This window comes from Talpa europaea, assembly GCF_964194135.1.
Source record: "Talpa europaea genome assembly, chromosome: 15".
NCBI lineage: Eukaryota > Metazoa > Chordata > Mammalia > Eulipotyphla > Talpidae > Talpa > Talpa europaea.
Window position 1 is genome coordinate 18230624 of NC_140083.1, and position 27294 is coordinate 18257917.

The window sequence follows — 27294 nt, forward strand, 5'->3', positions numbered from 1 at the left end:
AGGTAATGGGAATCAAGAATGCTGGGGGTGAGAAAGACTCACAATTTTAAATTATGCTCAATATACAATATAATCTTATTATGTGTGATTTCTTTAACTTCACTGCTTCTTTTATTCTAGTGATAGATTTAACTGGGCTTAGAACATGACCCATATCTACCTAAAAAGCAGCAAATTTTCCACTAGCATCAATCTGTACCTTGATTCTTAACATAATCACATGCTGGTCTGTCTTTTTCAAAAACAAGATTATTCACTATGTATCAAAAGATCATCATCAGAAAATGGGTTGTTAAGAGCAGAAAAAGAGGCCCTGCAGAGCAAACTAAAAGGTTGATAAATGCCACTCAAGAAACAGTATGACGATGGTAAAGCACTGGCCATGAACCTAACACATTTGGGCTCCTGAACTGTCTGACGAGGGTTACAATGAATTAAAGCTCAAGGAAGCAGAACACCAAGATCAGGCATTCTGTGCTGAAAATTCCTGTCTTCTTTATAAGCCTGTGTGTTAAATTGGGAGCCCTAGGCTTTGTGTTACTGTTAGATAACCGGCATCTTGACCTGGAGACTAGGTCTGACTGAGGGGACCATCACCAAGAAGTTTCATCGTTGCATAGGGTACAGAACAACGCTTAGACACAAATGAGGGAATCTGCACATCAGAAGGGAACACAAGCCTGCCAGCGATGCCCTACTCCTCTGACGTGTGGCTCAAAGCCCACCACTCCATTGTGAGGGATAAGGCAATATTCAGGAGCTGTATGCATTTTACAGTGAGAAACACCCTTTGTTCTAATTGACTAGAAATATCCTTTGATCAAGATAAACGAAAGTCTGTATCTAAGTGTCTCACATCTGCAAAACCACAGGGCTCTCAAAGACTAAACACACATCAAGGAGCCTCCCTGGTGGGGCAGAGGGTTAAGTGTCAGCAGTATGGCAGTCACTGTGGCTGGAGTCTGATCCCTGGCCAGGGAGCTAACCCACATGGTGCAGCAGACCTCTCCTGTATCGCCCGCTGCTCCCCTCAGCAGTGTATTTCAGTAAATGTACCTGTTATGCTCCCCAGTCTGCCTCTGATGAATTCTCTCACCACCATCCCACTCCCTGCCCTGCATCTCTGGCTTATACCCCAGCTCTTGCATTCATAAATCAAATTAAATCATAAAAAAAAAAATTTGACTCATCCATTTCTCCTGAAAATTTAACTAGGGTTGTGTTCTCAGTCATTGGCAAAACAAGATATCAAAATTCTTCAAAAATATCACTACCACAACCTGAAAAAGCATGAACATTATTAATTATTCCTTTAATAAGTAACACCTGCCTTTGATATTAACATCCATACCAGGACTAAATAGAAAGATAGACTATTTTTGTATTTGCATAAAAACTACAGCTACTACTAACCTTTTAAGTGGATCCAAAGGGCTCCATATTATGAGTTAGCTGGATGATCACCAGCCCATGTTTAAGCTGTCCTTTGGCAGTTTACTGCCTGGAAACCTCCAAAAGGCCCTGCTTTACCATCTCCCCAGAGTTCAATGGGAATGAGGACCCAGCACAATGGTCATGGCTTACACTTAGCAAGTAAAGATGCTTTTGAGGGTTCCTCAAGTACACCACTGGGAGTGGCTTGCCTGCCCTCTATTTCAACCCTCATAAGGCCCTGATATTTCCTATTTTCCATCTCCTCACTATGTTCGTCAGAGTCAGAAGCCAATATGCACTCAGTTTACATGTGTCGTGTCACATATTCAGAAGCTGCTGCTTTTTTGCCACACATTTTGGACAGAAATCTGAGTTCAGTCTGCAATTAACAGTAACTGTAGTTTTTGTGCAAACACAAAGATATTTTCTTATCATGGAAAAGCAACTAGACATGAATATTCTTTTTAAAAGTTCTGGGCAAAAGAATCTCAGTTTTGGGTTTTAAAATGGTAAGCCTTAAAAAAGGTGTTTGCTTTAAATTACATTAGTTCTTCGGTGATAGCCACTTTGCAAAATGACGCAAGGGTTCTTGCATACCCTTGTTAGCCCTCCCACCCACCAGGGTGACCTGTGCAACCAGTAAGGGTATTACTGAATATGGAACCTAATCCCATGACTGAGTCACAAAAGACATTTGTGATTTCCACCTTGCTCTATAGGGTTGTTTGCTCTAGAGGAGTCTAACCTCCATGTTATGAGAACACTCAGTAACCCATGTAAAAACCCAAACGGGTTATTATAATGTATGAAAAAGAAATGATTCTGGTTTTTGTAAAAAACCTCTGTTTTCTCCTCTCTCCTCTCTCTCTCTCTCTCTCTCTCTCTCTCTCAGCAAAGAAAAAAAGAGGGCCATACAGATGCCAAAGAAGGCAGTCAAGATTTGTGTTAATGAGCCTTAACCACATCCAACTAGGGTACAGTAGGATGACCATATAATTTCTCATACAAATAGGGATATTTGTGACAGTAAAAAGGAACAATAAGTACAGTGTTAAGAAAACAGTTGCATAAAACAGAAACCACCCCTAGCAAACCAGAGTACTACAGTATGAAAAAAAAACCTTGTTAAAGAATAAAACTCTGAAAAGAATGTATTCAAATTCTTAGGTGTCCTAAGAGGATCAAAGATAAGGATTTTGAATTAAGTATGTCAAGAATTATATACTAAAGCCATGATTGACATCAGAACTAGGATTCCTTGAGCAGTCATCCAAAAGTTAACAATTTAGCAAAAGGTTTTAAATGAATGTTTTTCAGCCTTCATTTCTCTTTAATGTGTCATCTGTTCAAATACAGTATTAACCTTCCTTTCCTTAACAGTTTTTAAGGTAAACCTATACTAATGTAGCTTTTAGTTAGTAGTGTTTTTAAACTGATCTTTCAGATGAGACCAAGTGGTTATAAACACAGCATCAGCTGGTGAGAAGTAAGTAAAGTATTTTGAGGAAATAAACATCATTTGTGCTGAACTTTCAAATGCAATTAGTGAGATTTTTGTAAGCTGCACTTACTGACTTCTTATGTTATTGGTCTAGTGGTCACACATTTCAGAATCTACTTTTTCCTATAATTATGTTCATTTTTTTTTAAGCAAAAAAAAAAAAGCAACTTACTATTTTTGCCATCATACAAGAAAGAGTAAATACAGGCCCATTCCCATACAAGTTCAATGAAAGCTGTCCCTGAGATTGGCCTATAATTCATTAAGACTGTTTATACTGAATTTGAACAGGAACAGATGTCCTCAGAAAACCTCTTAAAGTATAGGTTTCCTGTAAGACTGCACATACTGTCATTCCCCTTATTGTGATATCTATGATGTTTCCATTCAGAAATTAATGGTAGAATTAAAGTAGGTCATTTGAACAGTGACATGTACATTCACATTCATATTTTTTATCTTATTGCCTTACTGAGTATGGATGTCAAAATCTCAAAAGGTTAGAAATATAATTCATAAACAAATATACAGTAAGTAAATGTCAAGTACTTATGTAACTCATTAATGAGGAAAATAGCAAAATGGCAAAGAAATTGATAAGTAAGTTTAAAAAAAGAATACTGGGGCCTCCCTGGTGGTGCAGGCAGTTGAGCGCCGCACTGTGAAGCTGTCCGCAGCCTCTGCAGTGCGGGTTTGATCCTGGCCGGCCAGGGAGAAACCCATATGTCGTGGCACACATCTCCTGTTTCGCCCGCTGCTCCCCTTAGCAGTGTATTTCAGCCAGTCTGCCTGTTCTGTTCCCCACTCTGTCTCTGGTGAATCCTCTCACCTTCCTGCACATCTGGCCTGTACCCCAGTTCTTGTATAAATAAAATCTTTTAAAAAAAGAAAAAAGAATACTGGAATAAGATTGCTAAATTACATCAAAACTAGTGATATTGGGCCTCCCCGGTGGCGCAGCGGTTGAGCGCTGGGTTGCGAAGCTGCCCTCAGCCACTGCGGCGCCGGTTCGATCCCCGGCTGCTCCCCAGCCACCGGAGGAGGGTCCCATATGGCTCGCAGACCTCTCCTGCCGCCCGCTGCTCCCCTCAGCAGTGTACTTCGGTCCTTCTGCCTGCTCTGCTCCCCGCTCTGGCTCTGGTGAATTCTCTCACCCTACCGCACTTCTGACTGTACCCAGTGCATGTATAAACAAAATAAACAAACAAAATAAATAAATAAATAAAACATGCCTCTATAAAAAAAAAAAAAAAAAACTAGTGATATTACATAGGACAATAAAACATAACCTTTTGGGTTACGTTTTTTATCTACCAGAAATTATTTGCATCCTAAAGATTTTCTATAAATTCACTTCTAACTTCAGCAATACCTGACTACTAAATTACAGCAAACAGTAAATAAAAAAGGTGCATTTTCTAGAGAATCAGATGACTTTTAAGGCTTGTCAGACAATGCTATATTATTATTTCAAAAGACTATACCTTCATTTTGTTATCTTATTGCCAAATTTCAGATCATTTTTCTTAACATGAATAAAATTCTGATTGCATCTTCTGTAATGATAAAAACTATACTTCTCTCTCCCTAAAAATCCACCTAAATTAAAAAGCCAGAACAAAGGCTGGATCTGCGGTTCAGGTGACAAGTGTATTCTCCCAAAGCTCCTTTCCACGCTGCACTCACGCCCCTTTAGTAGGGTACTGTATTAAGCACTGGCTTTAAGGTGGCCCTGCTTAGACAGCTGACTGCTTCAGCACATTATATATTTATCTTCATGTTCACCACAAAAGTCCAGCAGCTTCTGCTCCTAAAGGTTTATTTATTCATGGAACATAATTTCACTGAGTACCCACTAAGTGCAAGGAACTGTGTTGGGTTTTTTATACTGAACCAAGTTATATAGTGTAGCAGAGCCAAAAGAGAATGTACAAAGATCATGAAATAAAAGGATGAACACACACACACAAAAAAAAATCTGTCACAACTGCAAAACCAAGGGAGAAGAGAATGAATTAAAAGAGAAAGCATACAATGCTGGCAGCAAAGAATGAGTGTTGGAAGATAAACAGACAAACTCCATAGTAGGAAGCAAAAACTAGATAATACAATTGCTCAATATTATAGAGGTGACTGCTCATGCATTCTTTTACCATAAAGCTAAATGAATGAAGACTGTTAATAGGATTTAACAAGAAGATTTTAAAAATAGGAGGATGAGTGGCTTCGAATTATTTACATTAGAGTTAAAAACAAGGGAAACAAGGGACTATTACCACCAGAGACTAGCACCCTGCCAGGTTTTAATATTGCATGATACTCAGCAGGCAGAGGACTCTTATGCAAGCCATCTTCCTTCCCTGCTTAAAAACCTTCAGGGGTTTCTTGTTCTTTGAATAAAATCTATTCTCCAGTCCAGGGCTTAGAAGGCTCAGCAAGGTCTGGCCCCCGCCTGCCTTGCGCTCCACCCAGATCCTCTCCCTTTTGTTCAAGAAGCTCCAACAATGTGAGTTCTGACAGACACAAAGTTCCTCCCATCTTAAGCTCTTTGGACTTGCAGACCCCTCTAACTAGTATGCTCCAACTCCTCCCTCAGGTCTTGGCTTCATTGTCACCTCCTTGGATAGTTCTCCCCCAATCATGCAAACACAAGGAGACCTCACCAACCCAAGCACCTGGACTCTACTATTTTCTAACATAGTACCTCAGAGTATCTGTCATCCCATGAGAGCAGGAAATATGTCTATGTCACTGAGCACCATACCCCTACAGTGCCTGCTATATATTAAGCACCCAATATCATAAAAAGAATGTGTGTAGTTAACGTGAAAAACTAAGGTACCACCAAACAGGGCCAATGTCAAAGCCCTTGAACAGGTGTGCAACTTTTGAGTGGCTTCTTGGAAGTCTTATTGCTACTCCTGTAAGATGCTGGCTCATGAGGCAGTATTAGCCCAGATGGCTGCAAACAGCTTCAGGTGTGTCCCAAAGAGATCTGGTTTCCAGGCTAGCTCTAAGAAGAACCTAAAGATTGTTCTTTCTTCCAGAAAATTACAAATCCTTGGGTGTACAAAGTCAAGATCAGGCCCAAAGGGGGATTGGATACCTTAGTGAGGGCCACACTTTTGGAGCCTGCAAGCCTTTAAAGACCATTTCTACATCACAGCTGCCATTCTTGTCACCTGAGAAGCCCCTCCTCTGCCCCCCTTACAGGTACACTGTGTCTTTACTCCAATCTGGTTTCCTGCTCCTCGGCCAGTGTTCAGGGCGAAGGAAAGATTTACTGGAAGGTATGAGAGGTGACAACAATGCTGAAAAATATTACCATTTATTGTACACCTATTCCCAGTGAGGCACTTTCACATAATGCCACATAGTGTTCAGAACCTAAAGTCTTCTCAACCACCTTCGGAAGCAAATCAGATTTTTTTCCCATTTTACAAGTTGAGCAATCCATCTTAGGATGACATATAAACAGAGCAGAGGCAAGATCTAGGCCTGGGTTTAACTATCTTTGAAAGCTGTGTTGTTGCTCGCACCATCTGTTATATTGGCAGGCAATTTTGAGGAAAGGGTGAGAGGAAAGGGGAGGGGAATATCACCCTGATACCACTGCCCTGACGTTAAAAGGAAAAGTTAAAAGGGGAATGGGATAATAGAGAAATGACTGATGGGAGAAAAGAAAAAAGTCCCATCCCTGCTTTTCAGCTACCGACTCATCCTTCTTCCTGGTACCTGAACAGGTAGCTGAACCAGTAGCTGCTGACAAGAGCCACTCCCAGTGACATGGGAGGCATTTCAGCTCTGAAGCTGCAGGGCCACAGAAGAGTGAGGGCCTACTGGCTTCCTTAAATGGAATTCAACACATTTTTTTTTTAACATTTATTTTTATTTATACAAGAACTGGGGTTCAGGCCAGAGGCGTGCGAAGGTGAGAGGATTCACCAGAGACAGAGTGGGGAGCAGAACAGGCAGACAGACCAAAGACACTAATGAGGGTAGCAGCGGGCGAGACAGGAGAGGTCTGCCATGCCATGTGGGTATCTTCCTGGCCAGCCGGGAATCGAACTTGTACTGCAGAGGCTGCGGACAGCTTCACAGTGCGGCACTCAACCTGCTGCACCACCGGGGAGGCCCAATTCAACACATTTTTACATAAAATACTATTGCATTATAGTTAGGGCTTATAATGCCCTTGGCTTTTTCATGTCAAAACATATATATATATATATATATATATATATATATATATATATATATGAGTGTGTGTGTGTGTGTATGACAAAATAGAAATCCATTAATCTGATCCAAAAAGCTCTGAAAACCAGAAGTATTTTTAAAACTCATTTGGCAGCAAAGCCTGACCTGACCTGAACTCACTTAGCCTGAATTCATTTGGCGACAAAACTTGACCTGAACTGACATGAAGCTATTTATAGTTTTTATTTATCCGACTCAGTGAATATTCATCAGTTTCACTGTGGAAGTACTAATGTGTTTGATTATAGGAGCCTGCCCCAGCCCACACTCAGATGCTATGCACTAACTCGTATATACACAAAATTATCCTTCTTTAAAAAAAAAAAAAATCTTGCCCAAAGGTTTTGAACACATAATTGTAGACCTGTATTTGTTCAGATTTACCTGTTTGAAACTTGGTTTCATTTCAAGTCTGAATTAGGTCACAGACAACATCATTTCTTTGGTAAAATGTACCCTTAATTTCAAACAATCAACTTAAAAACAAACTTTTAGAACATCACTAATTCATAGGTTAAAAATAAAAATCATAAAATGGAAAAATTATAATAAAAGGCTTTCATTCTGAAAAAAAATTTAAAAGATCTGGTTTTCACTCCATAGGCCCACAGACTCTTCAGGGACGTCTTCGGCTTCCAGAAAGGTCAATTTTCCTGGACTTCTCTGTGCACTGAGAAGCTTGTTGGAATATTAGTACATGGACCAAGGAAAAGAGTGGTATATTAGAAATCCTGCTGTTTCCATTCTGTCATCATGTTAACTTATATTTCTGTCAAAATTATGTTTTTATGACTTTTACTATAATTCAAAGCTAACTTTTTCTCTAGCAGAAAGAAAACATAAAATGTCCCTTTCATCACAGATGAGTTCAAAGGAAAATCCCAATTTTCTTACAATCAATCATTTTATGAATGTGATAAATCCTATAGATGTTTATTTTTCTCCTATTGTGTTTGCGAGGAAAACTAGAGCTAAATTTATAGCCTAGCTTTAGTGTCTATATAGTTTTTTCCCATGCACAATCCATACTTCTGATGAGCTGTTTGGTCAAAATTTCTGAAGGAAAAAATTAGGATTTAAGTAACAACAAATGGTAATCAAAACTCATAAATAATAAATTAGGATACATAATACAAACCTGCCCTTCCACTGCCCCAAGCTGTAAGAATCATGCAGTTACACAAAGGATGAATAAGGGAGTTCACAAGTGCCCTACAACTAGGAAGCTGCACATTCAGGGACATTTTGAGTGACAGCTAGGTCTTATCCACAACTGGATTCTAATAAAATTCTAATAGAATTCTATTTGAATATATTGTAACTCCACAAGATTGAAATCAGATTTCAGAAGAAAACCATTCTTTAAAAAATGCATTATTATATATAATGATACATATTGACTTCTGATGCTATTCTACTATGATGACAAAAACAAAGCAAAAAGAAAATTGGAAAAGATGTTGCAACATGTAAGTTAGAGTTAAAAAAGAGTTACAGGTGAATGTTTATTGTTTAAAAAAAAAGACAGGTGAATGTTTATTTTTTCAATTAAAACTAAAAAATATTTATAAGCAATTTTATTAAAGATGTGCTTTATTTATGTACACAAGAACTGGGGTCTAGGCCAGGGAAAGGAGGGAGGGAAGGAGTTAGAGGATTCACCAGAGACAGAGTGGAGAGCACAGCAGGTGGATCTGCTGAGGGGAGCAGCAGGTGAGACAGGAGAAGTCTGCTGCGCCATGTGGGTCAGCCCCTTGGCTGGGGAATCAAACTCATAAACAGAAGGGGAAGGCAGGGATATTGAAAGCACAGAATTCCACACGCCACTGCTGGTATAGAAGGGGGGCAGCCTCTGCAAGCTGAAGAAGACCCCTGGCTATAGCTAGCCAGGAAATGGTACCTTAGTCCTACAATCACAATCACATGGAACTAAATTTCTGCCAATGAGCCCGGAAGTGAGTTCTCCCTCAAGCCTTCCACGTAAAAGTTTAGGCCTATTGATAACTTCATATCAGCCTTGTGAGGGCCTGAAGACAGAATCATAAAGACTACAGTGTTGGCCTCCCCGGTGGCGCAGCGGTTGAGCGCTGGGTTGCGAAGCTGCCCGCAGCCTCTGCAGCACCGGTTTGATCCCGCTGCTCCCCGGCCACCAGAGGAGGGTCCCACATGGCGCGCAGACCTCTCCTGCCGCCCGCTGCTCCCCTCAGCAGTGTACTTCGGTCCTTCTGCCTGTTCTGCTCCCCGCTCTGGCTCTGATGAATTCTCTCACCCTCCCATGCTTCTGACTGTACCCAGTGCTTGTATGTATGTATGTATGTATGTATGTATGTATGTATAAATAAATAAACAAATAAATAAAACTAAATAAATAAATAAAAGACTACAGTGTTTCCAAACTGTGGGTTTCCAAACCCACAGAAATGGTGAGATGATAAATGGCTGTTCTTATAAGTCACTAAGTTTGTGGTAATTTGTTACAGCAGCAATAGAAACTAATACAGAAGTAAAGCAAAAATGAACCATAAGATGAGCACTTCAGAATCTGTTTAAACTTGTTAATCTTTATTTAGCAACTTTAGCTAAAGCACAAAACATTACACAGAAACTTTAAAAACTACCACACTTAGTTTTAGGATATGTGTGAAATCACCAATGAGATTTTTTAAATAAAAACTATTGCTAATATAACATCTTACTGCTCCAGCACTACTGTGAAATGGGAAATTTTACCATCGTTTCTTAGCAGTTCAAAAGAAGATTCATTAAGCATAAAGCAAGAATTTGGAGCCCAAAATGTAGTTATCATTGCTATGAATTTAATTTCTTATAGACTTTAAATATATACTAAGTCACCAAGATAAATGAACAAGAATAATGTAGGCAGCCTCTCCGGTGGCACAGCGGTTGAGCACTGAGTTGCGAAACTGCCTGCAGCCTCTGCAGCGCTGGTTTGATCCCCGGCCACCAGGCGAGGGTCCCACCTGGTGCGCAGACCTCTCCTGCCGCCCGCTGCTCCCCTCAGCAGTGTACTTCGTCAGTCTGCCTGTTCTGCTCCCTGCTCTGGCTCTGGTGAATCCTCTCACCCTCCCGCACTTCTGACTGTACCCAGTGCTTGTATAAATAAAATAAAATAAATCTTTAAAAAAAAAAGAATAATGTGGAGCTTTTACTATTTAAGGAAGAACAAGAACCAAATACAGAGAATTCAACTTAGCAGAAGAAATCAAATTCTAACAGAGTTCTCCCACAATGGAATAAACCTCCTCAAAAATCAGAAAAGTTATAAAAGAGATTCTTATAATTCTATAGAAAAAGATGACCTAAATGACCTCTATTCTAACTTCAAAATTCTGTGATTCCATGAACTTAGTAATGCAAGAACTTGACATCATAAAAATACTAGTTAAATTACTATTATTCTACAGGTCGTGTGACCTCGTTAAACTTTAACATTAGGTGCGAGGAGCAATTCTCACAGCAACATAAATTGTTAGCATTCCAAGTTTATAAACAGAAATAACAGACACAAATATACAAAACAAAAATTATTTTAAAGAGCGGGTATTTTTTGTTGTTTTTCTTTTTTTAATTCTGCAGAATTTCTTTTCAAAAGTGCAGTTTGGATGTACCTGCATGGTTCTGAGGTGAAGGGGAGAGGGAGCGAGACCTGGCTAGCCTGCCCTGAGAAGAAAGGTCCCTGAGCAGAACATACTGGTGTTCCCTAGCCACACAAACACCTGGCTCTACCAGTAAGGACAGCTTGCCCCTTTAAAACAAAATCAGTGGAACCTGCTCATCACACAATGACAAGAAATTTCCAGGCAACCTGTGATTACTAATTTACCGGAGATGGGCATTGGGCTAGTGTAAAGGGTGATTTTCCTGGTATTTTCTTTCCCAAACACAAATTCAAGTGTTTATGCAAGATTCACATTTCACTCAGGTTCGTGTTTGGTTTGGTTTGGTTTGGTTTGTTTCCTTGAGATTGGCTGACTTTCCGTGTTTTTGGTGGAGTGTGGATAAGCCAATCATGTCATATTTACCTTTCACTAAGGCCAAATTGGACAAATGCAAATAAACATGTCTTTCAAGTATACCTCTGTCACTCAGGCATTGCCTTTGCATAATATGCAGGGAACAAAGGGAAACTGCCCGGTCACCCACAGATCACACCCAGGGTGCCCCTGGAGTGGCTGGTTGACTTGCTGTCTCCCAGACAAGCCTGCGCAGAGCGCTGAGTGCCCCAGCCAAGCTCTCAGCTTATCTGCTGTTCACACAGCGCCACCTCACTCACCAGTTCCTAGAGAAGGGATTCTGAGAAAAAAGAAAGAGACCAGTTCCCTAGAAACATTAAATTAACACAAGGGATCTGGAAACGAAACAGCAGATGCCAGAAAGCCTTCCCCTTGACTGTTTCCTGCCTTCTTGGAAAATCTTTGCATTAAAATAGATTGGATTACCCTGCACAGCCAGATGCTGCTCCAGAATTTCATTTTGAACTAACAAGAAGGCAAAGTTTGCCATCTTATAAAGGAATTTTTCTTTCAGAGGTGGTAAGAAAGCGCCTTTGGGTTGTTGATATCAGCCAGGACCTGAAGCTGAGGTGTTTGCATTACAATAGAGCACTTTCCATAACATTGACTTGCAAATCAGATAACAAAAAGCAAGGCTGGGAAAGTAGAAAGGTGGAGTGTTGAATGAATAAGAAGAGTTCACAATAGAGATTCATGTCTCTGGAAATAGCCTCGAAGCAGCACGGTCCATATTCCTTATTTCCTAAAGAAGAAAATAATATTTCTTATTTCTAAGCCTATTTACTCTGACCGTAGCTATAAGAACTTAAAGAGTAAAACTATCTAAAGCATTCCCAAAGAGTCAAAAACCAAAGCAGAAAGGCTTATGAGTAAATCTTACAGATCTCATTCTAAACCCCTCTACTAACCTCCATTTACCCTATCTGCAAATTAATCTGAGTATATGTTGTAAATGCAAACCAAGATTAATGATCACACACTTTGAAAACAATGGGCCTGAAGTATAGAAGTATTACATCTCGCGTCATCTTTATTTTCACGTTTAAAATTTTTTAGTAAGCCTCCCCGGTGGTGCAGCAGGTTGAGCGCCGCACTGTGGGGCTGTCCGCAGTCTCTGCAGCACGGGTTCGATTCCTGGACAGCCAGGGTGAAACCCACATAGCATGGCAGACCTCTCCTGTCTCACCCACTGCTCCCCTCAGCAGTGTGTTTCGGTCAGTCTGACTGTTCTGTTCTCCGCTCTGTCTCTGGTGGATCCTCTCACCCTCCCACACCTCTGACCTGTACCCTAGTTCTCGTATAAATGAATAGGTCTTAAGGAGAAAAGAAAAAAAAATGAAAAAAAAAATTATTAGTAGCTGAGAACAAGATCTCTTCCTATGAGATATCAGGGTTTTAGAGAGAAAACAAAGTTTTTACAGTAGTAGCACCTTCCTTGATATTTTAACTTTTGTTCTTGATAACCTTTAAGGTGGTGTTCTGAGTCACTATTTCACACGTGTCATGCTTTCTAATAAACCTGGAGTCCTAAAAAGATTGTACGCTTATCCCAAACTTGAGAGTACAAGATGGAGGGAAGTATATTAATTACAACATACACTGAATAAAAGTTGAAATATATTTGTCTAAGCATGAAAGCAACCAAACTCACTTTAAAGCAGTACAGTCAGACAAAATCATTTCATCTGGAATAAGACAAATACACAGCTCCGTGAGAACATCAGCCCTAAGTATTTCTGTTTTAACAATTCACAAGGGATACACAGAATTTGTCATTCCTTCATGATGTATGAAAAATAAGATGCCATTTCATATCAATTTTGCTGCTTTCTGACTTAATGTTTGGACTTACAGAAAAGCAAGCGAAACTTTTAATGTTTATAAGAAAGCAAAGGAAAATGCTGCAAAAATTGTTTGGCTGGCAGGCCACGGAGAAAACTGGAATCTTTGCAGGACTCACCAAACTACAGAGCTGTATTAAAACCGAAAGTCAAACAGCTTTTAAAAGGTATTAAGCATTTATGCAATAAAATTATCAAGAGTATATACTTCTCTTGATATCACAAACTTATTTCTAACTACCAAGGAAAAAACTAAAGTTAGACAAAATAACTAAACTCCTATAACAAGATAAATAGCTACACACAATATTATTAGTCAACACGGACTTTAAAAATAAAATGACCAGAAAATTTCAAAATGATTATGAATGATCAAGTGTGAGTGCCTTCAAGTTTCTAGATAGGTATTGATAAGAATATGGCCTTCACAGAAATATATTCTGATTTATCTTTTCTAATATTAATCACAGTAAATAGCAAAAAGGACTGACTACAAACAAAAAATGAATCGACTCAGATAGCTTAAGAATTTTTTTTTTATTAAAATTAAAACCTTTGGCAAACCACAGCATTAGGAAAGATTAACAAATTTAAATATCCCCCTCCAAAATTACTTTTTGAAAAGAACTAATTTTCACGCTATAAAAAAATGTGGGTAGTTCATAATCCTCAGGATTCCATTCACATAGCTAATGGGTATCTCATTTCTGAGATTTTTTCACACATAAGTGACATGCTAAAGAAAAGGAGAAATATTTAGATGTTGATTTTTTTTAGTTATTCTATTTATACTGCTATACTATCTAATTTCAGCTCATCAAAGTTATATCTATCTAGTATAGTGCTGGGTCTGTAAAGCAGATTTTTCTTTCTTTATTTTAAAAGTCATTACTAACCAGATGAGGCTACCATTAGTTAAAACTCTGACTTCAAATGTCACTCACTCTGTTGTAAAAATGTGCAGTCTTATATGTCAATCATTTCTCAATACAACTGGAAAAGAATGTGCACAGTATTAGTTAAGTATACTTTCCTTCTATATATTTTTGCATCCTTAGCCAGACTCCCCCAGCAAAGTTTTAGTTTATGAGTTGTATCCGAAAATAAAAACATTTGTATCTTTGTTATAAAAATCAGTAAACTGCTTCTAAAGTTACATGCTGCAAAATAAATGATTTAAATGTTTCAAAGGATGCCCTCTTAAAATTAAAGACGGTGACTGGTAGTGAGGAAGAAAATCAAAGGCAAGTTTATAGTAATCAAAAGCAGAATTATAATTATTAGTCTTCACAATGATTATTAATGTTTATCTATAAAATACTGGCCTTTGCATTAATTCAAGTATAATCTCGGATTTTTTTTTTCCTTAATAAATGAAAATTAACTTTCTGGGCTTTTTTTCTGTTTTTAAGATGAGAATGACTATTTTAAAAACAGAAGACAACTTTCCAGGATCTTTCGGCTTCCCCAATTGAAAACTAAGAGTTTTAGAGTTTTGTATTTATTTATCTTTTGGAATCCTTTAAATGACATGGTCATAGATCTGAGAACCAAGATAACAGAAACCACTAACTGTAGAAAACAGCCTTGATACTTCTGATTATATTTTCTTAGAAAGATATATGTGACATGATATTTAATCTTACTAGCTCCCCCACCCCACCCCCACCCCCCCGCCCGGCAAGAAATTCTCCAATGCCAAGAAAATTAGATCATCTGAAAATCTCAGTAAGTCAAGCAAATTTAGTCTCTGTAAACCCTAAAAGCAGGAAATTTTAATAAAACCTAAATAACACATTATATTAGATTTTACATAATACATGTTTTATACTTTCAATTTGCATGTCCTGCTAAAGTTAGTGGGTACCAACCTCAAATCTATAATTGAAAATAAGCAGGGTATATAATATTTTTAAAAAGAAGGTGTTAAATTAATCACTGCTCAAAATCTCCACATCCAGGAGGAGGAGAGAGCTGTGAAGAAGGTACTGCCAGCGTGGTCTTTGTCACCACAGCTGCCCATCTGTCACACCACACTTTCTGCTAAGTCCTGACCATACCAAGGTCAAACAGAAGAGCTCAGTTTAACTGTCTCTAAACTCAGATATCTGTGTATTGTATTATGAGAATGGAAACACGATAACATAAGCTTATCTATTCCCAACCCCTCTATATCCTTCCAATATTACACTTCACTAAGGGAAATTAGTATGAGGAAGAAAGAAACCACCAGAAACCTAAATGATTCCCCCTTAGGACACATTTTAAGGCCAAAGAAAGGAAGCATTCTTTTTTCTTCCCTTTTATTTTTTTTTTAAAGTCAGACTCCATGAATTACTAATGATTTTTATTTTGTGTGAATCTGGTCCCTGTTATCTTCTGTGATTTTTCTGAAAGAAAGATTTCCCCTTTTTATGAAAATAAAATGAGAGGGTGATTCTTCATGCACAAAAAACAAAAACCAAAGGTTACAATGATGTCATTTTAGTTTTTGCTGAAGTTTGGCTTTGTGGGTTTACTCTCTCCTGCTAGTAGTGGGGGTCCGGATGGTAGGGAGTGGGGGCGGGCGAGGCAGGTGTGAACAGAGAGTTTTCTTAAAGGAAGAGAGGTTTTCACTTCAAGGGTCTCCAGCAGGCACAGGCTCTGCCAGCTCTTCCGGGTAGACTTCATAACAGACCGTCAGGCTCTGTTCTCTAGAAGACTGAAGTTGGCAATGGCATCTCATGGAAGATTCCACAAAAGGCTAAATTAGGATGAGATTGTCAAAAGGCTTCAAAAAGGCAGAGTTCCTGGCTCTATCCCTGAGGCCAAGAGGGCCTCCCCTTCAGGTCCTTGTCTCCACAGTCTGACACTTTTGGCCTCTCCTCTCTCCAGCTTCCCACCCCATTCTTCTGCCAGCCCTTCCTTTTTCCTCTAACCCTGCAAAAATGAGCAGCGCTGTTGTTTTGCTCCAACTGACAAAACAACTAAGAAACAGCAGAACATGACTGCCCTTTTCAAAATGGGCCATGTGATCACCCTATTTAAATCCAGCTCTTACAGTAAAAATGAATAGAGAGGAAGCTGTTTATGAAACTCGCCTGTCGGCCTTCATAATACTCTCAGTCACTCCCTTTTCGGCCTCCTAAATACCCAAATGAAATAACATAATGTGCTTTATTTTCTCACTCTAAAATTCTTTCTTAGTCCAAACTGCTAATGTGGCAGGTTCCAGCTGCCTAAATTCCCTAAACAACATTCCCTGTTCCATAAAAAGCATACAACTGCAAGCACAGCAGTCCTGCTCCAGTTCTTAGAACTATAAACCGACTACCCAGTTCCTTGGCGTGGGAAGTCCATGAAACAGGCCACATGGACGATTTAAAGGCATACAATATCCCGGGTTCCATTCCACTCCTAGCCAGCCAGGGGTGGACAAAGAGGGGCTACCTGCCATTTTTCTTGATTTCTTCATTGATCCCCTAGGAAATACCTCTGCCCTAAAAGAAAACCACCCTTCTGATGATGACACTGTATTTATACTGCTTTTTATGAATGCATCTGTTTCACAGAGGAAGCAAACTGCCTTAGTTAGGTAACTTAAAAATTATACATACCAGAGAAGCTAATATAGCAAAATGCCAAGTTTGAGTCCTTTCTTTTAAATTAACTAATACGATTTCAACGTTTCTATAAGTCATTGGCTTTTCTCTGACACATATAGTATATGCCTTTCCCTTTGGCAAAAATACTACCCAAACAGGGCCTCTGTGATAGCACAGGGATTAAAGTCTTAACGTGCAAATCAGCCTGTTTTGCTCCCCACTCTGTCTCTGGTGAATCCTCTCACCCCGTACCCCTGGACTACACCTCAGTTCTTGTATGCATAAATTAAAAAAAAAAAACTAAATATTAAAAAAAAATACTACCCAAACAATCTTAGGCAGATGTGAATGCTTTATTTTTATTTTTAAGACTCCAAAGAAAGGGATTCCATAACCGAACCTGGCAATGCCAGACTTCACACTTAACAATCTAGCCATATCTAATTACTTAGAAGTCCCTGCACACACCAAGCTACTAGTGCACATCTCCCTGTCTCTACATTTGCTGTTTCCTCCATTTAGAACATGATCTCTGACCCTATCTATGCAGCAAACTTCAATTTATTCTCTACTAGGTGGCCATCTAGCTGTCCCAGACCCAAGGCATCATTGCCACCTTTGGCCCTTGTCATGTCCACATACTGGCCCTATCAGATGACACTGCCTGTTCACATGTTCATCTTCCCTCGTGACTCAACATTCCTTAAGGACTTTTTTTTTTTCTGTATCTCTAATACGTTACATATTTTTCACCAAAAACTAGATGAAATAAAAGGGAACTAAACCGATGTGGCTGTAAATGAATTCCAGCTTTATAGTCTAACCATTTTCTCTTGCTCTACCCTCAGAGGAAAAAGAAAAACTGGTCCTACTTTTCTGTCCTCTGAATCATAGATTGGGGGTGACAGCCAGGGGACTAGAAAGATATTGGCCTATCCAGTCAATTACATCCTAAGAGAAATCAGTATCAGTATGGATCTCAAGAAAATCAGTGGCTCTACCAAAATTTAACACACCATCCACCAACACATCATAAGTGTTTGAATTGTCACTGTTGGAAGGAGAAAAGAGAATTTGCTGTGGAGAACAGAATAAAGCTAGTAGAAGACATAATTTGAGGAAGTGCTGGAATTAAGTGATATTATTAAGTAAGAGATGGGAAAGATATAAATGATAGTGGCCCAAATGGAAAGTTTTGAACTTAAGGACTTAAGACATCTGTTTGGTCGCTCTTTTCTGCTAATAGGCTGACAATAGGCAAGACTAATCCAAAGAGGATTCCCCAGTTCCTACACAATGGACTGCGGCTCTCTTTCAGTGTCATGCTTGCTTTGATAAATATAAGTGTATCTATTGATTCACCTCATAGCTCTGTTGCCATGATTCTGCTTTGAGGTTCTCTTTCTCTGTTTTAACAATTTATGTACCATAGTCCTCAAACGTCTTTCTGGAATTAGACAAAAAGGAGAAAGGCTGGAAGAGGGAGCTGTAATCTCTTGAGGGCCATTACATGGGCCGACATGATAGATACACCATCCACATACCACCCCCCACAAAAGCCCATTTGCAAGGTATAATTATTCTCCTTTTAAATACAGCTTTACTCCTATCTCTCTGGCCCCAAATCCAGTTCTTTCCATAAATCATACTATTCTCATTTCTTTTTTGCGTGCGTAAAAGAACTGGGGTGAAGGACAGAGGTGTGGGGTGTGAGAGGATTCACCAGAGACAGCATGGGGAGCAAAACAGATGGATCCACTGAAACACACTGCTGAGGGGAGCAGCAGGCGAGACAGGAGAGGTCTACTGTGCCATGTGGGTCAGCATCCTGGCTGGGGATCAAACTCAGGCCACAAGGGTGATAGGGTTGAGACTTGATACTATTCCTATTTCTGATATCACGATTAAAAACACAAGAAACTAGCTTCAAAAGTAGAAGTTGTATCATTTATTCATCCATTCATTCATATCCAACATTTATACAACAGCTACTACTAGTCAGGCACTAAATTCTCTTTAAGGGTATAAACACAAACAAATTCTTGTATTTGACTTCAAATTGCTCAGAGTTTAAAGGGAAAGAGACATCAAACAACTAACTTGGTTTATTCTCTTTTTCTCCAGGCGCTGTGTTGGGTTTTGTTCCCCCTATGTCACTTCTGCTACCATTTTACTAACTTTCCAAATCTGAAGATTTCGCTCCTTATTCAAAGTAGGAAAACAATGAGAAATCTATACCATTTCATAAACTGCCTTCATTGCTAGCATCACATTCTGGAGGGAAATGAAACTGAACAAATCATAAGCATTTGAATTTGTTCATGCTGCTCCTATCATTCACATATTTTTGGAGCACCTTATAGAAGGCCCAGTGCTACCGGCAGAAACAGTGGGAATGATATAATGAGGGCTCCTGCCTTCATGAAGCTTATCTTTTAACTCTTCCAGGGAGAGAGACAGATCGTAAACACACCCACAGATGATAACAGGTAGACTAGTAAGGAAAAACACAGGGTGCTGTGAGAAACCATGTACAGCCCCACAGCCTGACTGTGGCTGGGGGACAAGGAAGGTCTCCCCTGAGAAGTGGCATCAAAATGACATCTTTCAGTTGAGGGGGATTAGTTTGATGAAGATGGGGTAGGAGGAGCAGGAAGGGGAGCCAAGAGGAGCATTCCAAGCAGAGTGAACAGCAGCTGGAAAGACCTGAATGTGAAAACACACACAATGCTTCTGAGGTGAGGAAAGAAAGCCAAGGTGTCTAGAAGACAGACTCTAAGAATCAGAGTATCCCAGGATGGAACTGGAAAGGTGGCACAGCCAGATGATGCAGGGTATACAGGCCATCTTTAAAATTTCAAAACTTATCCTAAGATCAATTGAGAGTACACTGAAAGGTTAAACCAGGTCAACTGAACTCATTTAATGTTCTTTTAAATTCCCTTGGCTATCTGTGATTGATCTCTAAGAACAAAACAAAGTGTTTCAATGATGGAAAACATTTAAAATAGAAGGTAGAATGTCACAGAAGAAAGGGTGCTAATAAAAAATAATAGCATAGCACTATTACCCTAGGTAGGTCATTTAATCTAAAAAAAATCTCCATTTCCTAATCTCGCAAATGAAAGTACTAAAATATTCAATATTCAAATACTTATAAAAAGCAAATGAGAGACTACATTTCAAAATTCTTGGGATATCTAAAATGTAAGCTCTTTGAGAGCAGGAATTTTGTCTGTTTTGTGCTATCTCTAGCCTCTTGAAAATGGACAGAAGGAAGAAAAGGCTGGGCGGGGGGGACAGAAAAGGTGGGAGGAGACCCAGCATACGAGTGGACCATAGCAAGCATGATACTGTGTGAATATGAAGCAAGATACACAGTGTGTGGACGAAGCCCATTTGGGAAGCCTGTCCCCACAGGGGAACTCAATAGCACAACAGCACAAAATCAGACTTAGTCAATCGGGACTTCCCTCAGCCTGTCCTCGGCACCTCCAGCAGCTAGTCTAGGGCATGGGCCAGCAGGCCAGTCAGCCCAAACTCAGAAGTCTGTGACATCTACTTCTTCAGTCTAGACAGTGAGAGGGGATGACTGTGAAGAATGAAACCAGAGTCCTTCACACTTCTTCCTGAGAAACTGGTCCCTGCCCAGCTCCCCCAAGCCAGGCCCTATGTTTACATCCTCTCTACCAATGGAACTTCAGATTCTTAATCTTTCTGTTCCAGAAATGTAATAATATTGTAAATTTTATATGACTTCTTTTATAGCACTGATAATAAGATGAGAGGAAGAAACTGAAGCTTAAAAAGACAGAATAACTTATCAAAGGTTAAAAAAAATTATTATATCATAGAGTCTGCACTTCAACCCACGTTTACTTGACTCCAAAAGCACCCTCTTAACTGCTACATAAGCATTCCACTATATAACTTGTACATCTTGGAAAGAGAATGTCAAAGCAGAAGAACATAGTCAATAAACCGTTTTTAAGATAATTCAAAACTACTGCATTAAGACTGCCTCTAAAAGCCATTTTCTTTGAAAATTAACCATTTTCTTTGAAACTGTTGCCTTGCTCTGTTGCCCAAATGGCCTTCAGGAAAATCTACAACCCGAATTTTCACTGCGAGTGTTTTCCTTTTTCATCAGACAAGCAATTTTAAGAGTCTATTTCTAATATTATCAGTTCAATCGAATGAAATGCATATTCCTACATCCAAATCTTCAAAAACACCACCAAAATGTACCAAGTTACTTTGTTCACAGTTCTCATCATTAAGCAATATTAAGAGGTTAGGATGATATTCAGAGTCACTGTGCAAATTGCTCATGCCATATAAAACACTAGTTTTCACAATTTCATAATGAATTCTAGGTTTTATCAACTTTTGAAATATTTAAAAGTGACCGTCTCCCTATCAGAAATAAGACTTTTCTAAACCAAGGAATTCCTTGAGTAGGACTCCTCAGCTTACATTTGTAAAGACTACTTTAAGAAATTCCACTGTTATTAAGAAGGTATCAGCCCAATATGGAAACCTGATATTGCTGATCTACTTACTGACTGGGCAAACATGAACAGGACTTCCTTATATTCATTGAGAAGTTTACTCATGTCAATTTCATACTGACTGGTTCTGTAAACCAAATAGCTGGCAAACTATTACTTTAAACAATCAATGAAATAGAAATCTGGCAATTGTTGGAAAAACACATGGAAAATTATGTGCATTTGTGAACTCATGCCTATGTCAATTCTCAAAGAGCAAACCATAAGTATATGAGGTATCTGTATATTCCCTAACAAAAGCAAAGGGAATACACAGACCTAGATAAAAACCCCAATTTATATGCTTACTCTTCAAGTTGGGATGTTCCAGCAGTATGGAAAAAATCATAAAATATATTTTCTTTTTGTTTTAAAGATTTATTTATTTATTTATATAAGAACTGGGGTACAGGCCAGATTTGCGGGAGGGTGAGGGGATTTACCAGAGACAGAGCGGGAGCAGAACAGCCAGACTGAAGAAATACACTGCTGAGGGGAGCAGGGGGCATGACAGGAGAGGTCTGCTCGCCATGTGGGACCCGCACTGGCTGGCCAGGACCAAACCGGTGCTGTGGAGGCTGCAGACAGCTTCACTGCGTGGCGCTCAACCTCCTATGCCACCAGGAGAGGGCCGTAAAATATATTTTCAAATACTTTTTTAGAATCAGAATATATATGTACAGCAAAAATATGTAAATAAATACTGCAAAAAATATACAAAACAAACTATAATTATACTACTGTGAACACTGTATTCCAGAGTATATTCTTGACATATACATGTATATTAACACTTAGTTTTTCAAATACAGAGTTGCGACACATATACTGCTTTTCAACTCGCTTTATTTTTCTATCCAATGGTAAATCAGGGCCAAAACTCAAAAATTAACAGACACAGCTCTTTATCTTCAATTCTCCCATGACTGATTTAACCAATCTTCTTTCATTGATGGACATGTGAATTTCCTTCAACTTTGTCCATTTATTTATAAACAATACTCAGTTTTATATCCTTGTATTTGAATACTTGGCAAATAAGTCCTTTCAGACAAATTCCTAGAAGTAGAAATACTATGTTAAAGGAGGTGGCTTTTAATGCATATTGCCAAATTGCTTTCCAAAAAAATCATGCCAATTGACACTCCCACCAGCAATATAGAAGAGTGTGGGCTTGTCCACACCCTGACCTTCCCTGGCAATGAATATTCTTTTTAAATTGTTGCCAATCTGATAAACAAAACAAATGGTAATTTTGGGTTACATTCATTTGCATTTTCTTTTATAAGTATGTTGATCTATAGAGGCAATAAGTTGATGTCTATGGAAGATCAAGAGTTTTGGAACCAGTCATGGGTTGCAAAAGCTCTGCTCATTGTGTGATCTAGCTGCCTCATCGCCCTAAATTCAATTCTCCTCATTTCAAAGTATAAATAATGGCACCTAACTATTTTCTTAAGCATTACATGTAAAGCCAGTGCCTGGCACAGAAGAAACACTCAGTAAATGGTAGCCTGCTGGTTGGAGTAGTCATAGACATCATCAAAGTAGCAATAATGTCAACTCAACCATATGTATTAGTTTTCTAGCAAACTGTCTTTTTACAATCCTGATCCATTTTTGTACTGGAGAATTCTTTTGTTTACTAATCTGTAAGATTTCATTATAAATTATGAATACAGGGGCCTCCCTGGTGAAACAGGGGTTAAAGTCTCATTGCTATCAAACTATCACCAGCCACTGCAGCAAGAGTTCGATCCCCAGCCAGGGAGCTAACCCACTTATGGCGCAGCAGACCTCTCATGTCTCACCTGCTGCTCCCCTCAGCGGTGTATTTCAGTGGATCCACTTGTTCTGCTCCCCACTCTATCTCTGGTGAAGCCTCTCACTCCCCGTACTCTGGCCTGTACCCCAGTTCTTGTATGCATAAATAATAAAATAAAAATAATACATCTTTGAAAAAAAATTATGGACACCAACTTTTTAGCCACTATATATGTTGCCAACTCTTTTCCCATGTTGGCAACAGTTTTCAATTTTACATTTGTTATCCAGAAATTAAATCTAATGTTATCCATAGTTACATCTAATCCCTCTTTTCTTCTTTTTTTAGAGTTCTTTAGTTTCTGTCTTTGATGTCATACCTACAAAGATCTTCATGATCACAAGACTATAAATAAAGGCTGAGTATAAATTCTATTTTGTTACTTTACTAGATTCTTTAACTTTTTAACAGTAAAATCTTTAATCCTCGTTAATTTTGCTATAAAGTAGCAGTTAGTGTGAGGCTATTTCTGGTCTTTATTTATTCTATTAATTATTATTCTATTAATCTGTTTTACCATGGAAGTAAACATGAATTTGGATGTGAAATGTTTAAAAACCCTGAATTCTGGAACAGGGTTGGTCCCAAACATTTCCAATAAGGAAATGTGCAGTTATCCCATTTCTGGGTATTAACCTGAAAAATACAAAAACACTAATTTGAAGAGATACATGCACCCCAATGTTTAACAGCATTATGTGCAACAGCCAAGAATGGGAAACAACTTAGTGCCCATCAACTGACAAATGGATAGATATGGTACATATGTACAATGATAGTACTCAGTTATAAAAAAAATTTGAAATCCTGCTACTTGCAACAACCTGAATGAATCTAGAGTATTATGCTTAGTGGAAATAAGCAAAATGGAAAAAAGCAAGCCACAGGATTTCACTTATATGTACTATACAGAGAAAACAGATAAACTAAATAAAAAAACTTTTGTATCCTAAGAACAATTAGTGGTTACCAGAAGACAAGGGGGAAGGGGGTGGGTAAAGTGGGACAAAGAGGACAATTGTATGGTGAAGGATAGACTTGGACTTGAAGCGTGAACTTACTGTAGTATATACACATTGATTTTCAATGATGCACACCTTAAACATATGTAATGTTATAATGCAATGTTACTTCATTTAAAAAAAATTTAAGAAAAGAAAAAAGTCATATATTGAGGAACTTAGACTGAGTATCGAGTACGCATCTCCAGCCTGCTTTTAGACTGGCTATGTAGCTATGCCATCCTCTTTTCTCTTTTATTCTGTTAATATGATAAATTACATGGACTTTTGGATGCTAACCCAATATTCTATTTCTTGAATAAAGCCCATTTGATAATGATATAGTAGTAATTTCTCTTTTTTCTGCTAGCTTCAACTTGTTAATGTTTTGTTAAGGATTTTTGCATCTCTGTTCATAAAGTCCTAATTTTCTCTTATTATGTCTTTGTCAAGTTTTGATATCCACATTATACTGCTGTCCATTTTCTGAGTTTGTATGCTATTTTATTTTTATTAACTATATTTTATAATGTTTTGATATTTGATGAGATAAAATCTCTCATTTTTCATTCTTAACTAGTCACAAACAATATTTTTCTGAACTTTAAAATTATTAGATCAAATGCCATAGAATAATAATCCCATGGCAATTTTGTGGGAGTTGCATTAAATTTTAGATTAATGTGGACAAAAGTAATATTGATATACTCTATTGACTCTTTCTACCAATGAACATGATATGTTTCTCTATTTAGTCAAGGGTTCTTTTATGTGCCACAGTTTGGAAGTATTCTTCATATAGATCCTGCCCAATTCTCATTAAGTTTATTCCTGGGTACTATAATCACCTTTATTTTTCAACTCTATTCATATCTATATTAGTAATGTTTCATTCGCTTGGATTACCAATTGTGGATAACAGGTATAATTCCCAGTATCATTTTTGCCTTAGAAAAGATGGCGTGTCTTGGGGAAGAAATGAGCTGATACTCATTTCAGTTATTAACAAACATTTATTCCCCACATTCTATATACCATACTATATTCAAGTTCTCAAGGTTCACAGTCTAGAGGGGACACTATTCATGTCCTCAAGGTTCACAGTCTAGAGGGGACAATATCAAGGAAATGGATAAGCACAATAAAAATGTAAGTTCTATGTTAGGACAGAAATCAGGAGAACAACACAAAATTGTCCAACAGCAGAAGAGACTATTATCAGGAAAAAATTCACCTGAAGAGCTGACCCCTGGACCCTGAGTAGGTCCCAATTTCTCCCTGGAATATGCCTGCTGAGGGGTAGACAAATCTACAAACTGCATTAATTCCTCCAACCCTAATGAATACCATTAATACAGAGCCAAGTGTGCCCTGCCCTCCATAATAGAATGTGCCTGTAAATCCCTTCCATGTGCTGGCTCTTCCTGTAGGCTCTGCTACCTTTGACCACCTGTCACTAAGCTGGGCACTGGGTAGTATGGGCACACTTCCCATACCCGCCTCTTATCAATAACCTCAGGAAAAGGCTATCAGTGTCAAGTTGAGCCATTACAACTTCAGTTACTAATGGGCCTAGCTGGAGAATCCTTAAAGCCCATAAAGTACTATCACTCATTTCTACAAAAAAAAAAAACATTATGTTCCAGGAGAAAATGGTTCCATTTCAAGCTTAAAATGGTAACGAAGCAAATGAATCCAAAAATGCTGTGTGTCTCCCTACAGTGACAGGTTCTGGTACCCAAATAAGCAAACCTAGCAACGTTCAGAGATTGGCTGCTTGGATTGAACTATTTACCCTTAATCTTGCCTCAGTATTAACTGTGGAATCATCCCACAACTACAGGGCCCTTTGCCAATTGACCACAGAATGAGCCATGCATGGAGGAAGGGGGTGAGAATGTAGTCATTTGTGTTATTCCTAAAGAGATCCCAGGGATCTGTCCAGTTATTCAAACACATCTGGAAAGAATTCACCTGTCTTGAACTCTGTGTACTCAACAGCAAAACAAATGAAAGCACCACAAAATGCTCAATCATAGTGATCTTTTCAATTGCCAAGGCTGAAAGTTTTCCCACCTGAGCTTCATAAATGAGACAAATTGCATAATAGGATAATAAGAGTTGTTGCTGAAAGATGCAATCACACAATAAAGGACCTTTCAAAATCTGAGTATAGTTGGTAATTATCCAGAAATGGAAAATAAAGAAGAGCAATTCCAAGGTTCCTGCTTCTTCATGTTATCATGAAACTGAGATGGCCAAATGCCAAAAGTTATTCTTTCAGTTACAACAGATCTTACCATGTCTTCAGCAACAGCTCTAATCCCTCCTGTTAGTGTGCTATAGTACACTGTCGTGTTTATCAGTCTAATCTTAAAAGCCATAATTCACAAAGTTCGTACTTGTTCTTTCATACTGTCTAACTTCTACCTACTAATATTCACAGAAAAAAAGAACATGGAAAAAACGATAACTTGTAGTTCTTCATGCTTCAACTGTCATGGCATGTGTTTATTTATCTAAATAAGATTGAGGTCTGATAAAAGATGTGCCCTTCCCAAAAAAAAAAAAAAAAGTACAATTTTGTTAGTTTTGTTCTCTAGTACAAAAAGCAAGACCTAAGAAAAAAATTAAAAACGTAGTAAAATGTAAAAATAGATTTGTTGCCTTAAATAAATAAACCATACAAAGTTGAAAGAGCCATTAAATAGCTAAACTATTTACCTGTTGCCAGTTCAAAGAACATCAACTCCAAGAACAATTAGAGCTGAAGACTTTGAAAACATTCAGGTTAACTCAACAGAAGAATCATGGGTCTTGGAGTCAGTCCTGAGAGTAACAGCCCCATGAGGTATTAACTTTGAGAACTTACAAAAGTCCATCGCCATGCGCTTCCTTCTCTGTAACATGGGAAAATACCTACCTCATACAGAGAGGTTCTTGTGGATTAAGAGAGATAAGTATATATAACGCCCAACAATGGGCAGGACAGAGGAGGCGCTCCACACCCAGCTAACTTCCTGTTCATATTCCCCGCACAAGTAATGGTTGAAATAAATGCCCCAGCTTCTCAACCCACAATAGACCCTTACTATTAAGTATATCAAATTCTTTCCTTTACAAATATACCAATCTCATTTTGCATACAATACTCCGAAAGTCAATTTTCCAGCAAAATTTAAATTTCTTATGTACTTTCAAACTTTCACTTTCATGCTCCTTCAAATACTATCACACCACTGCCGCCACCATCATTTCCCAGAG

General features: G+C 38.5%; 1 protein-coding gene across 2 annotated transcripts in view; it reads right to left on the minus strand.

Annotated features, from left to right (window-relative positions):
* Positions 1-27294, minus strand: part of CRADD (CARD and death domain containing adaptor protein) — a gene marked incomplete at both ends in the record, with an annotated part of 125965 nt that overhangs the window by 72115 nt on the left and 26556 nt on the right. Inside the window, one exon of one of the 2 annotated variants that reach the window (XM_084256201.1) lies at positions 15895-15989. The exons of the other annotated variant lie outside the window; for it this stretch is intronic. Coding sequence (XP_084112327.1) covers positions 15895-15989 — 95 coding nt within the window. Of the gene's footprint in view, positions 1-15894; positions 15990-27294 lie in introns of those variants that run through there. 2 annotated transcript variants of the gene reach the window in all.